Source organism: Petaurus breviceps, unplaced genomic scaffold (assembly GCF_028583685.1).
Source record: "Petaurus breviceps papuanus isolate PSGF00001 unplaced genomic scaffold, PetGlider_PUasm1.0 174, whole genome shotgun sequence".
NCBI classification, from domain to species: domain Eukaryota; kingdom Metazoa; phylum Chordata; class Mammalia; order Diprotodontia; family Petauridae; genus Petaurus; species Petaurus breviceps.
The window spans coordinates 3,436,795-3,450,148 of NW_027185761.1; the positions used below are offsets into that span (position 1 = coordinate 3,436,795).

Below are 13,354 nucleotides of genomic sequence, written 5' to 3' on the forward strand. Positions count from 1 at the left end.
ACTAGGGTTTCCATGAAGCAAAACTGAGGAGACTTTGCCTGGGCAAAGGCAAGGAGGTGGGAGATGGAACATTTTAGGGACTGGTGGAACATCACAGAGGGCAATTTGCCTGGAATACAAAGTACATAAAGTAGAATAATGTCTAATCAACCCAGAAAGACAAGTTGGAGTTGGACTGTGAAGGACTTTGGTGCCTAAAGGAGGACTTTGTTAAATCACTAATCTCTGAGCCTTACACAGCTCTCAGAATCAGATAGGTTTCAATCTGCATTGGTGAAGAGAGGTTCACACTAGTGAAATCCATAGGTCCCGGACATAATGATCAATAACAAACGGGTCCATTCAGAAGAATGACATATCCTAAGCTGTTAGTCTTGAGGAAAAAACAGAGAGTTTAATGCTAAGACCAGTAGATACCCCCTTTTAGTGTTCTGAGTCTAGAGGAGCACCCAACTGGCACCTCCTTTGGAATCCTGATTCTTTTTAACATAACGTAGGTAGTGGAAAGTTCACCATCCTACACACGGTGAGACCCAAGTTTCAGAACCACGCATAACGTACTGCTTGGACAACCTGAACAAATAATTTAATTTTCTTGGACTTCGGTGTGCCCATTTTTGAAATGGGGCTAATATTACTCGTATTTTTCCCAAACAATGAGATGAAACTTATAAAAGCAACTTGAAAAAATGTTGATTTCACGATAAAAGACAGCATTTGTATAGTGCTTTATATGTCCTATAAAGTTCTGTAACTCATTTCACATTCTATCCTGTTTTTTTTTTTTTTTGCCTTTTGGAGGGCAGTTGGGGTAAGTAACTTGCCCAAGGTTACACGGCTAGTATTTTTGTGTGGGTGTTAAACATCTGAGGCCAGAACGGAACTCGGATCCTCCTCACTCAGGGGCTGGCGCTTTACTCACAGTGCCACCTAGCCGCCCCTTGTTTTTGTTTTTTGAAACAGGTTTCAAAAAGAGATTTTGAAAATTTTGGTTTTTTTAACCAAGGAAAACTTTTCAAGATGTTTTATTTACAATGTTTGGTCCTCCCTTCTTCCTGAGAAAACTGAAATACCAGGTAGTCGTTCAACAGGCAAATATGACCTCTCTTCTCTGTGTTGCCTATACCTTCTTCTGTATGGACAACACCAAGCAGTGTTGATAGTGTAACAGACACAGGAGATTCCTGGCTCAATATTTATGGGAATGAAATCTCTAGTTGTGGGTTTCTCTGCTCCGCAGAGTTGTACTGAACAGCCTACAGTAACTCAAAGAACTCAGGGCACTTGAAGATCATCCAGCCCAACAACTCCATCTTACAGAAGTGGAAACTGAGGACTGGACAGATGTGAAAGGGAAAACAATGAATATATGAAGCAGTGAAGGGAGTGCACCATTCTAAGTTTGGTTCTGTGACTTTAAATGTTTCTAAATTTGTCAAGTATTTATCAAGCACCTACTATGTGCCAATCATTATGCTAAGTGCAATAGAAATAAAAACAAAAATAAAAACTCCTCACCCTCAAGGAGCTGCCATTCTTATGGGGATGGGACACACGATGTGTAAAAAGACAGAAATGAATACAACACAATTTTTAGGGAGAGGGTGCTAACAACTGGGGAGATCAGGGTAGGGCAAATGTTAGAGGTGACACCAGAATTGAACCCCAAAGGCAATTGGGGATGCCGAGAGGTATAGGGAAGTGGGAGTATATTTCAGGCACAGAAGTGGGAGGTGTCCTGTTGTAGAGCATGGGAAATAGCAAGTAAGTGACTTCCTGGAGCGTTTTACTGGGAGTAATGCGAAATATGTCTGGAAAGTTAGTTTGGGCCAGACTGTGAAAGGCTTTAAATGTCAGGTGGCGGAATTAGTTATCTTATCTTTGGGCGACAGGAAGCTCTTTGAGACACAGAGTGATACAGCCACACCTGTGCTCTAGGGATATCTGCACCCCCAAAACAAAATGAGAAATGGAGTAATGGAAATTCACACAATTATAGCAACTTAATTTGTTTTATTTGTGGCACTAACAGTCAGATAATACAGACAGTTGCAGATAAAAGCAATTGGCTGAATGCTCTCCTCACTTTGGAAAGTTAGTGACATGTGTCTCTCTGGTTTAAGCTGAAGCAATGAAAAACAAGGTGTCCATTTTAGATGATGCCCAGAGCTGAAGTGATCATAAAAAAAATTAAAATACAGATTTTTCTATTTCTTTTTTTTCAAGATGATACAGATAACAGGAAAAGAAATCCTTGTGATTCCTATTTATCTTTTAAAGTTATTTCAATTTAATAAAATATTTTTAAAGATATATACAGAATGCTAAGAGAGAAGTTAAACTTGGTTATAAATACTGGTGACACCAAACAGAAGGTTACAAGAAGATTTATAGTACAAGGATGGGAAGGCAGGGATCCTGCTGTGCAGGCTGAAAGGGACAAGCCTGAGTCCCCGATCATGAACCATTAAGCAAAATTCTCAAAGTCATTTCCCAAACCAATTCAATCTCTGTGGCATGTAAACACATGATTTCTCATTCTTAGCGCTCTCAGAGACCAAGAGGGTCTATGGACATTCCTTGGGGTCAGTAGGCAGCTGTGCAGTTGTAGCTTATACTTCATATCCCCACATGTGACAAGCTTCAGAGACAACCTATGCTATGGTCACTAAAGACTGCTCCCTGGTCCTTCTGAGGATCTGAAACTGACTGCCTTTCCAGTGCCTCACATCATGGATCCTATGCAAATGACAGTTTGATAAATATCATGGGATTGTGATAATTTGTTTAAAGAAAAACAGTGGGTCAGATACTGATCTATGAAACATCATGGGATTATGCGCCCCAGTCTATGTGGAAGCAAGAATCAGCTATGAAAAAGTCACAACGCCCTTTTAAAAAATTCCTTCCAAGACATATAGGCCCTGTATTACTTTCCAACTGCATTTAACTGATCACTGACCCTTTTATCTTTTGCTTGCAGATTTCAAATGAGTAGATGTTTTTCGAACAGCTGTATACGGTAAAAAGGCTTGGCGGCAGTCTGTAATCAGTGGAGGACAAAGACCTCCTTTCCATTTTGCCCAAATGGATAATTAAGTGTTAGTGCTGTAGTGCTGGGCTACACAATATTTATATTTTTATTAACCTGCCAACAAGAATAGTTTATTGGCAACCTTAAATATATTCAGAGGCAGAACACATTTCCTTGGCACACAGGCTGGGCAGCAAAAAGTATTTTTTCCCTTTGAACCATTATACAGGAACATTCTGAAAATTAACTACATATATTTTGGCCTATAGACAAGAAAGTAATACCGACTTGTGATGTTCCTCACCGCTCCAAGTCCTTGAATGATGATTATGGGTGTGTTACGGGGTTAGCTTTTGCAATTATCTGTTCTTTATACACTATTCAAACAAGCAATGGGACCTGCAATGAAGAAAAATATATACCACCATTAAAAGATTTCAAACCAAAATACAGATCTTATTTTATTAAAGTGCTAGATGCTTTGGGTAAAATTAAAATCACCTTAAAGGAAATATGACCTGTTTTGGAAAACAAGGAGGGGAGCTAGTGTGGGGTAGTGGGAGAGAGCACTAGAAATTCTGGAGTAAGAACTCTGGGTTTGAGTGTTGACTGGTACTGTGTGATCTTGGATTAGTCAACATTTCTGAACTTCAGTTTCCTAAATTGTAACATAAGGACTAATCAATATGTAAAGGGAAAAGAAGCGTGGTATAGTGGAAAGAACATTTAAATTGGAGTCAGAAGATCTGAGTTGAAATCCAAGTTCTATTACCTATGTGGTCTCAGGAAAACTGTTTAACCTATCAACGAATAAGCATTTATTAAGAATTACTCTGTGCTTAGTGCAAGGGTACAAAACAAAACAGTCCCAATTCTAAAGGGGCTTACAGTTTAGCGGGAGAGATAACATGCACATCTCTTTTTCTATCTCTGTATGCTAAAAACATGTACCAAGCAGGTATGGTACTATAGCTGGGGAAAATCAGGAAAGCCTCATGCTTTTCCCAAGGTGGTATCTGAGCTGAGCCATGAAGGAAATCCAGGATATAATAAGGCAGAGGTGAGGAGAAAGTGAATTCTAAGCATGTATGATGGTGTTGAGTGTTGGGTGTGAGGGACAACCGGGTGGCCAGTTTGACTACACATTATGGAACATAGAAAGGGTAGTAATGTGTAGCAAAGTGGAGATTCAGTATGGGCCCCAGTTGTGAAAGCTGAAGTGCCCTGGGACTTAAGTTTTCTCATCTATATAATGAAGAAGCGGGAGTGGAAGATTTATAAGTCTCTTTCAGCTCTAAATTTTATGATTTAGTCTGTCCTCTTTTGTTTTGAGGATCCAGTGTGAAAGGGCTTCATAAAAGGTGAAGGGTTATACAAATCTAAAGAAATAAAAAAGCCTGAACAGGGCACTGCCCAGAGCAAGTGTTAATAAATGCTTATGAACTGAACTTCCTTTTCACAGGGGTTAATATGTTTACTGAATTTTCAACTTTTAGGTTTCCATACAATTTGAAGCATCATTCTAGACTTTGGGAATCATATCTTTCAAATCCTATCACCACTGGCTCAACCCTGGATGGTCTTCCCGCACTAATCAACTGGGTAGAATTTGGTTTGTTGAAGAATTTAGATGACAGATTCCAGGGCCCTTGGTTGCTTTAGTAAGGTTAGAAGTTGTTTTTTTTCCTCCAAATCTGCCCACCTCTGCTCCATCAGGGTCATGTTCCCCAAGATCTAAGAAAATTAAATTGGAAAAGAGTTGAGCTCATTTGCTATAAAAACTGCCAACCAGTCTAGACCTGGTTTTGAATAGGAAATAAGATGGATCAGGGGCTGGAAGGAAGTCCCATACCACTAAGGCCGACTTCTCTCACAAATAGCACTGCTTATTCTGGCTGGAATGCCTGTAGGAGGTTGGGCATATATTGGGTAGGGCTTCTGTTTGCTGGGATCTTGATGACTAGGTCCTTGGAAGGTGGAGGACATTCTCTGTAACCCCTAAGTCTGGACTGGATTAAATTTCCTAGGGTTAGACCAAGGCAGACTGAGACCTAGTGAAGAAGCCCTTTTGGATTGACTCATAAGGATGATAAAATATTAGAGTCAGAGAGAACATCACAGATCATTCCAGTCCACAAATGGAGAAAACAAATGACTTGTTCTGTAAAGTTTGGATTTAGTCAAATGGTCACACTTAAGGGCCTTGAGGCCACAGCTCCCCACCCCTGTTCTAGTCTAAGCTAGAAACACCCTTGTACAATGAAGAGCTTGCTGAATTTAGAAGAAGGGGATCTGAGTTCATTTCCTGGCTCTGCCTCTCATTCTCTGGGTGACTTTGGGCAAGTTATCTTACCTGTCTATGCCTCAGTTTACTCTTCTGTATAATAAGAGAGTTGAGTGAGATGGACTTTAAGGTCCTTTCATACCAATCTTGGCCTCTGTGTCCCCTTTTTCATTTCCTACATTTAAGTCTTAGTATTGCCAAAGAAAACCATAAAACTGTGCTGACTGGGTTCATTACAACTAACCTCAACTGGGCCCTTACTTCTGTTCTAGAATAACTTTTATTCAATTCTTGTTGATTTCCTAACATATTTATCACAAGACTCATGAAGGGAGGAGTATTTCAGCTGAGCTTTTGGAGTAAGCTTAGAGATTCTAAAAGTCAAATGTGAGGAGGGAGTGCATTCCAGCCACAGGAGGGAAGGGCTTCAACTTCCTTCTTTCCTTTTCACATAAAAAATATCTCTGTATCTCTCTCCACCCTCTCCATCCTTAGGTCATCCTTTCCAAGGCTGATTCCTCCACATGTACTCTTGAGCCCAGTCCTTCTTATGTTTCTGGCCCTGGCTTCAATTTTTTCCTATTATCCCTTGCAACTTCAAATTTTTCTGCTGGCTCCTTCCCCTCTGCTTAATATGCTTAAACACATACACACCCCTCTCCCTCATATTTGATGTTCTATTTTTCTTGTCTTTAACTACTACACTTCCTCAACAGTAGGCTACACTTGCTGCTTCAGTCCATCTATACCCACTCAATCCTTTAACCTTTTGCAACCCAAATCACTACACTATTGCTACATAGAAACCACACTTTTAAAAGACACTGCTGACCAAGGGATGATCAAATCTGAAGGGGGAAAGGGAAGAGAACATATTTATATAACACCTACTATGTGCCAGTTACTGGCCAAAGTGGTTTTTTTTTTAACAAGTGTTTTTCTTCTTCCTTTTTCTCTTGGAAGGAAACTTTCTTCTCTAACATCTGGCACTGATGAACAGATCTACCTACCAATCTATCTATCTACCAATACATGTTATGGTTCTCTTCCCTCTTGGCAGTTACTTTTCCATTTCCTTTCCGACTTGTAGACTGCTGCTTAGTCTCCCTGCTTCAAGCTTCTCCCTGCTACAATCCAATCTCCATTCAGCTTTCAAGATGATTTCCCTAAAATGCAAGTCTGATCATATCACCCCTACTAATCAATAACTCCACAGGTTCCCTATTTCTGAGACAGTTAAAAAAATGGAATCTTCTATTTCTCTTTCACAGCCCCTCATAAGCTGTTCTCTTTCTACCTTTCCAGTCTTCCTATACTTTATACACTCTCTGATTCAGTGACACTGGCCTCCCCACTGTTCCTTGTACAAGACACTCCATCTCCCAACCCTGAGTGGCTTGACTGGCTGTTTCCCATGGCTGGAACGTTCTCCCTTCTTACTTCTGCCTCCTAGCTTTCCATGGTTTCCTTTAAGTCTTGGCTAAAGTCTTACTTTCTATAAGAAGTCTTTCCCAGTCATCTTCAATCTTAGTACCTTCCCTTTCAGATTACCTCCAATTTATTTTGTAATATATTTTTGTTTATGTAGATGTTTGTATCTAGGCAGCTAGGTGGCTCAGTGAATAGAGTGCTGGGTGTGCTGACAGGAAGACCCAAGTTCAAATCTGGTCTCAAACACTTACTAGGTGTGAGACCCTGGACAAATAACATAATCTCTGCTTGGCTTAACCCACTGGAGAAGAAAAATGGCAAACCACTCCAGTATCTTTACCAAACAGAAAGTATTGGCATGATATGGTCCACAGAGTAACAAAGAATTGGAATGATGGAACAAGTTGTTTGCATTATGTCTCCTCTAGTAGACGGAACTCCTTGATAACAGAGACTATCTTTTTTTTGTATCACAGAAGCAGCTTAATAAAAATTTCCTTGTGGATAACTCCCAAACTGATGAGATCTTCCTTTCTCCCTGAAGTTACTTTGTATTTATGGATCTGTGGTAGTGTTTCCATCCAGGAGAATACAAAGTCTTTGAGCACTAAGATTGTTATGGTTTTTGCTACTATATTGTGGTGCCTGAAGTGGTGTTGTTGCTGTTGTGTGTGACACATACACATATATACATACACACATCATGCTTAATAAATGTTTGTTGCTGAATGTCCCGTGAGCACTTCTTCAAAGTCAGCCTGTCCAAAACAGCTCATTTTCCTCGAAGCCCCACCAAACCAGATCTTCCCTCCTTAATTCCCTGCTTTTGTCATGGAGAAAGGTACTCCCATCCTCTTAGTCATCCAGACTTAAAACCTCAGGATAGCCTCTGGTCTTCCTTCTCCTAAGTTCCCTCCAGTGCTGGCATTCAATTAGCCACAGAATCTCTCCTATCCTTTCCTCCTTTCCATCCTCCACATGACAGCCTCATCCCTTTCTTCTAGAACCCTGTCAATGCATAACTAGTCTTGTCCACCAGACACTTCTTCTTCTAGCCCATCCTATACACTCCAAGATTGATTTTCCACAGAATTAATCATTTCACTTTCTGCTCAGAATCTTCAATGGCTTTCCATTACCTGGACAATAAAGTCCCAACTCCCTAATAAGGCAATTAAGACTCTTTACCATCTGGCCCTAAGCTACCTTTCCAGTTTTGCCATCCCCAACCTCATTTCATCAACTAGCACCTACTATGTGCCATGCAATGTGCTAAAGCTAAATTTACTGAGAGGTTTTAGCCAAACTGAATGACTTGCTACTCCCTGAATGCCTTCCAGGCTCTTTTGCTTCTCTCTGTTTGTCTCATAACCCCCCTCCCCATATATACATTGTACTATGCCTACCTAGGAATGCACAAACACAACAAATCACATATGGCTATTCTGGTTCTCTCAAATAAGTAAGAAGGCAGTGTGGTAGAGTATAAATAACACTGGCTTGAGATTTGGATTCAAATTCTACCTCCGATTCTTATTGACTGTGTAACCTTGGGCAAGGCACTGAACATTCCTGGGTCCCATTTTCTTTATAAAATGAGGAGACTCAACGAGATGGACTCACAGGTTCTTTCCAATCCTAGAGCTATGATCTTAAACAGAATTAATTTTTTTTAAAGCAACAGATTGATGTCTGTAGCTCAGGACCAGTCTTTAGCTAAAGGTAAAGAAGCTCCCTGTTAGGAATCTGCCCACTAGGTCATGGATAATTTGGTCAAAACTATCTGTGAAACACAGACAAGTACACCATGGGTCTGAATCCTGTGATGCCCCTTCCCCTTATGCAGTGATTGTGGCAAGGTCAGAAAGGTGCTAAGAATCCCACAGCTACTAGACTCATGACAAAACATTAATGCAGTTGGTGGCAATTAGGCAGCTGGGTGGCAGAGTAGTTAAGAGTGTTAGGTCTGGAGTCATTAAGAATCATCTTTCTGAGTTCAAATCTGGCCTCAAATATTTCTAGCTGTGTGACCCTGGGTAAGTCATTTAACCGGTTTGCCTCCATTTCTCCATCTGTCAAATGACCTAGAGAAGGAAATGACAATTCCATTCCAGTATCTTTGCCAAGAAAATCCCAAATGGGATTGTGAAAAGTTGGACATGACTGAAACAACTCAACAACAAAACTGGTGGCAAGTTAAAGGTGACAACTTTGTGCTTTGGCCAGAAGCGATACTTGCGTGATTACCAAAAGACCAATTAACAAAAAGAGAAAACAAATGCTGACATTTTCAGAAGATATAAAGAAGTTGTATCTGAAAAGAGGGAAGGCTCAAAGGTTTTCCTCGGAAAGACAATGAGACTGGAAGGACTGATTTCATTAGAGTGTGACAGTAAAAAGAGAGCTGAGTTAGGAGTCAGAGAACTGGATTTGAATTCTTCACTACTTTACTATCTTTGTGACCTATGGCAAGTCACCTAAACCCTTCGTGGCCTCAGGTTCCTCGTCTTTGAAAGGAAGGGACTGGACTATGGGAGTATGGCCTCTAAAGTCCTATTCAGCTCTAAATTTATGGTCACTATGTTTATGTGCCCACAAGAAACATTTCTTGAGATGTTTGGTCATTATGTTTTGAAGTGCTCTGAAGGAACATGAGCAAAAAAAAGAAACAAAACCCAAAGATACTATGAGTATAATGTCCATGTATGCTCCAATATCATAGAGGATGAAATGGAGAAATTCTAGGAGTGTAGAAGGAGTTGTGGAAGCTTACACAATCTTATATTCCTTATATAAAAAAGATTGGACTCGATGGCCTCTGAATTCCCTTCCACCTCTGACATTCAATTCTAAGAAGAAATTGACAAGATCCTTCAAAGCTTGTGGACATTTGCTTTGATCATCAGTGGCATCAGTGCGAGAATGGGGATCTAGGAGGATGGTAAAAATATATAGTGGAAAAATGTGGTTTGAGAGCAAGAAATAAAAAAGACCAAAGGCTTGCATCTTCCTCAGAAACCTTAAGACTATTTATCACAAATAGTCTTTCTTTTAGAAGAGAGCTGAAAGGGATTGGCCATGGCAAGTGCCCAATGTAATCACAAAAAATGAAATTGATTATTTTAAAAGACACAAAACAAATGGCTACGGGCAGATTTGTAAACATGTTAGAAAATTCTGTTCCAAGATTTTAAGTGACGATATCAAAGGTTTTCTTTTTTTTTAATGATTATAAGTGACATACATTTTTTTCAGCAACCCAAAGAGAAGTTAAGTATTCAGAAGCTGAAGGTGGTCAAAATGGTGGTTAAATGCTGGGAGAGATGAAAAAGTAGGAGGATTGAGGAAAGGCCTTGAGGTTTGGCAGTTAGGAGATCTCTGGTAATTTTGAAGGGAGCCATTTCAGTTGAGCAAATTCATTCCTCTCCTGGGTGTATTCCTGACTCTCTGGACTTACTTTTCAATGACCCCAAAAACTCCTGACCTTGGAAGTTCATTCCACCACTGGCCTTTTCACAATGCAAGTGCCCTTTATCCCTTCCTTTGACTCGCTAGTTGCTCCCAGAACCTCCATTTTAAGGGAAATGCCAAGGCATTTTCTTTATTCATCACCAGGCTCCACTCCAGACTTTCAAGACTTTCTTTACCATTCCCCAGCCTTGCTACTACACCCTGCAGTTCGTTTCCTTATCTGTGCTGTTTTCCCTGTTAGTATGTAAGTTCCTCAAGGGTAGGGGCATCTTTATTCTGCTTATATTTATATTCCCAGTGTTTAAGCATGCAACCTGTCTCATAATAAATGCTTGTTGACATGACTTGGGCGAGGAGTTAAAAATAACAAGGAAATTGAAAACCTGGGAGAGAAGGACAGTTGTGCCTTTCACAAAAATAGAGTTTGGAAGAGGGGTGGGTTTAGAGGGGAAGGAGGATAATGTAATGATACAGCTACATGACTTAGTGGATAGAGTACTAGTCTGCAGTTAGGAAGACCCAAGTTTAAATCTAGCTGTGTGACCCTCAGCAAGTCACTTAACTTCCATTTACCTCATTCTCCTCATCTGTAAAATGGGGATAATAATAGTATGTACCTCCCAGTATTGATGTGAGAATCAAATGAGATAATATTTGTATTGTGTGCCTGGCACACAGTAAGTGCTATATAAATGGTAGCTATTATTATTATGCAATGAAAACTGTGAAGTTCATTACAATTTCTCTGTGTCTACTCATGCTGCAGAGTTCACTGGGTTTCACCTAAAACATAAAAGCTCACCAGTCACTACCAGGGAGTGCAGAAGTGGTGCCTAACGTAGTCACAAAATATGAGGGAATTTTCTCAATGGTACTTAAGTACCCTTGTTATTATAAGATAAAGGATCAGAGATCAGTACCATGGATTAGCTATCTTGGATAGGATGGGATGTATTCTGTGTGCTCCCCAGGTCTTTACACCTTGGAGTAATCCTAAGGTCCACACTTTGAAGATGACTGGCATAGATTATGACACGCAACTGAATGACCACCCATTGAGTTAATCTTCATTACCTCTATCATGGACAAGTTCAGCTGGGACCAGAAATGACAAAGAAAACAGACTGGACCCAATTTGATAAATTGAACTTCCAATGATTCCAATTTGCTCTTTGACACAAAACTCCAACTTTGCTCACCAAAACTGTCTGGGTAATACTATAAGGAAAAAGCCACAATCTCTGAAGCATCAAAAATTGTGGGCAACTCAGCAAGCAACAGAAAGATACATGGTGGGTTTAAGGAAGCCAAAGCACAGCATGATGAAACTTGTGCTCAGGAAACGGCATCAAAGATATCAAAGATCAGAAAGAGAGAGGAGTGAATTGTATAGCAAAAGCAGGAGACAGCAGAGGGACTGCCACAGTGCTGAGCTGGTACCCATGAAATCTCAAAGATCCTAGAAGGCTGCTAGAATGTTGAATAGAGTCTCCTTGAAGGATTTATTCAGCTAGGTGGTGCAGTGGATAAAGTACTGGGAATGGAGGCAAGAAGATCTGATTTCAAATCCAGCCTCTAATACCAGCCAGTTGTGCGATCCTGGGGCAAATCACTTAACCACTACCTGCCTCAGTTTCCTTATCTGTAAAAAAGTGATGATAATAATAGTATTTACCTACCAGTGTTGCTATGAGAACAAAATGAGAAGGTATTTGCAAAACACTCTGAAAGCCTTAAGGTACTATATAAATGCTATTATTATTAATATAAAACATGGACAAGATTCATAGATGAGAAAGCATGAACTGGTTGGTACCTACATTGTTGGGGGTAGGAAATACACTGATGAGACCACAAATCTATCAAAATATTGAAGAAATATTTTCATTCTAATAATTTTTGAAAAGTATATATGTTTATCATATTAAAAAAAACAGTCCCCATTTAGGTGAGGGAGCAGGTAAACATTGAAATAGGCTTTGATGTTAGAACAATTGCAGGCAATGTGAGTGAGAGACATGGCTGGTGTACTGCTTTTGGCCGTTGAGGGTTCTGTGTTCCATCTAGGAGAACCCCCTGCAAACTTCCTGTTAAAAGAAAAAAATTAACTTTAACCAAAAACAAAAGTACTCTCTAATTCACCAAAAACTCTTTGACCCTGACCAAGAATTGCTGACTTGTATTCCATTTCTGGCACTTCTGGAGAAATCTCTCAGGATGTTAAGACACAACATTAATGCAAAACTCAAGTGCTAGAGAAGTGAAGAGAAAAGGCAAGAAAGAAGGCAAAGGAGCCTTATTTTAGTTTGCAAAAAAAATGGCTCGAAAGAATGGAAGTCTTTGACTCAGTTCTGATTTTTAAGTGGTTTCTGGCCCTGATCTATTCAGCGTTTGTTTTCAAGGATTTGGATGAAGGCACCATGCAATTTGCTGATGACACAAAGTTGGGAGGTGGAACTAATGTGGTGGATGAATTAAAAACTCAAAATTTATCTTGTCAGACTTGGGAGCATTCAATCAACTAAGATTAGGAAATTGAACAGTAATATATACAAAATTGTGAAAATGGAAAGCAACCTCACAAATAGAGTGGGGGCGAAACTTGGGCTGGCAGCAATTCCTATGAAAGAGTGGTTTGCCATTTAATTCTCCAGCTCATTTGACAGATCAGGAAACTAAGTGACTTGCCCAGGGTCGCACAGCTAGTAAACATCTGAGGCCAGACTTGAACTCAGGGAGATGAGTCTTCCTGCTCATCCCTTCACTCTATCCACTGCACCACCTAGCTGCCCCCTATCAATGGGATAGGTAGACTTACAGTGATCTCTCCACCACTGCAAGTGTTTAAGGAGAGGCTAAATGGCCTTAGTCATAGATCCTATGGTCTCAATTTCTTCATTAGGTGGGAAGCTGGAGAAGACATCCTTCTTTTTAGATATCATCCCTTCATATTCAACTCATGCTGTGTCCTCTATGTATACACGTACACACATATGCACACATTCACATATATATTTATACACACATCCACTCTCCTATACATACATATATGTATTTCCTTCAACTATCCTCATACTGAGAAAAGTCTCATGAGTTACAATTATCATTTTTCCATGTAGGAATGTAAATAGTTC

General features: G+C 40.0%; 1 protein-coding gene across 1 annotated transcript in view; it reads right to left on the bottom strand.

Moving 5' to 3' along the window:
* Positions 1-1,993: 1,993 nt before the first annotated feature.
* COBL (cordon-bleu WH2 repeat protein) overlaps positions 1,994-13,354 on the bottom strand; it is a 371,034-nt gene continuing 359,673 nt past the window's right edge. Inside the window, exon 17 of the mRNA XM_069083710.1 lies at positions 1,994-3,433. Within this exon, the coding sequence (XP_068939811.1) occupies positions 3,416-3,433 (18 nt within the window). The 3' untranslated portion in view covers positions 1,994-3,415. The remainder of the gene's footprint in view (positions 3,434-13,354) is intronic.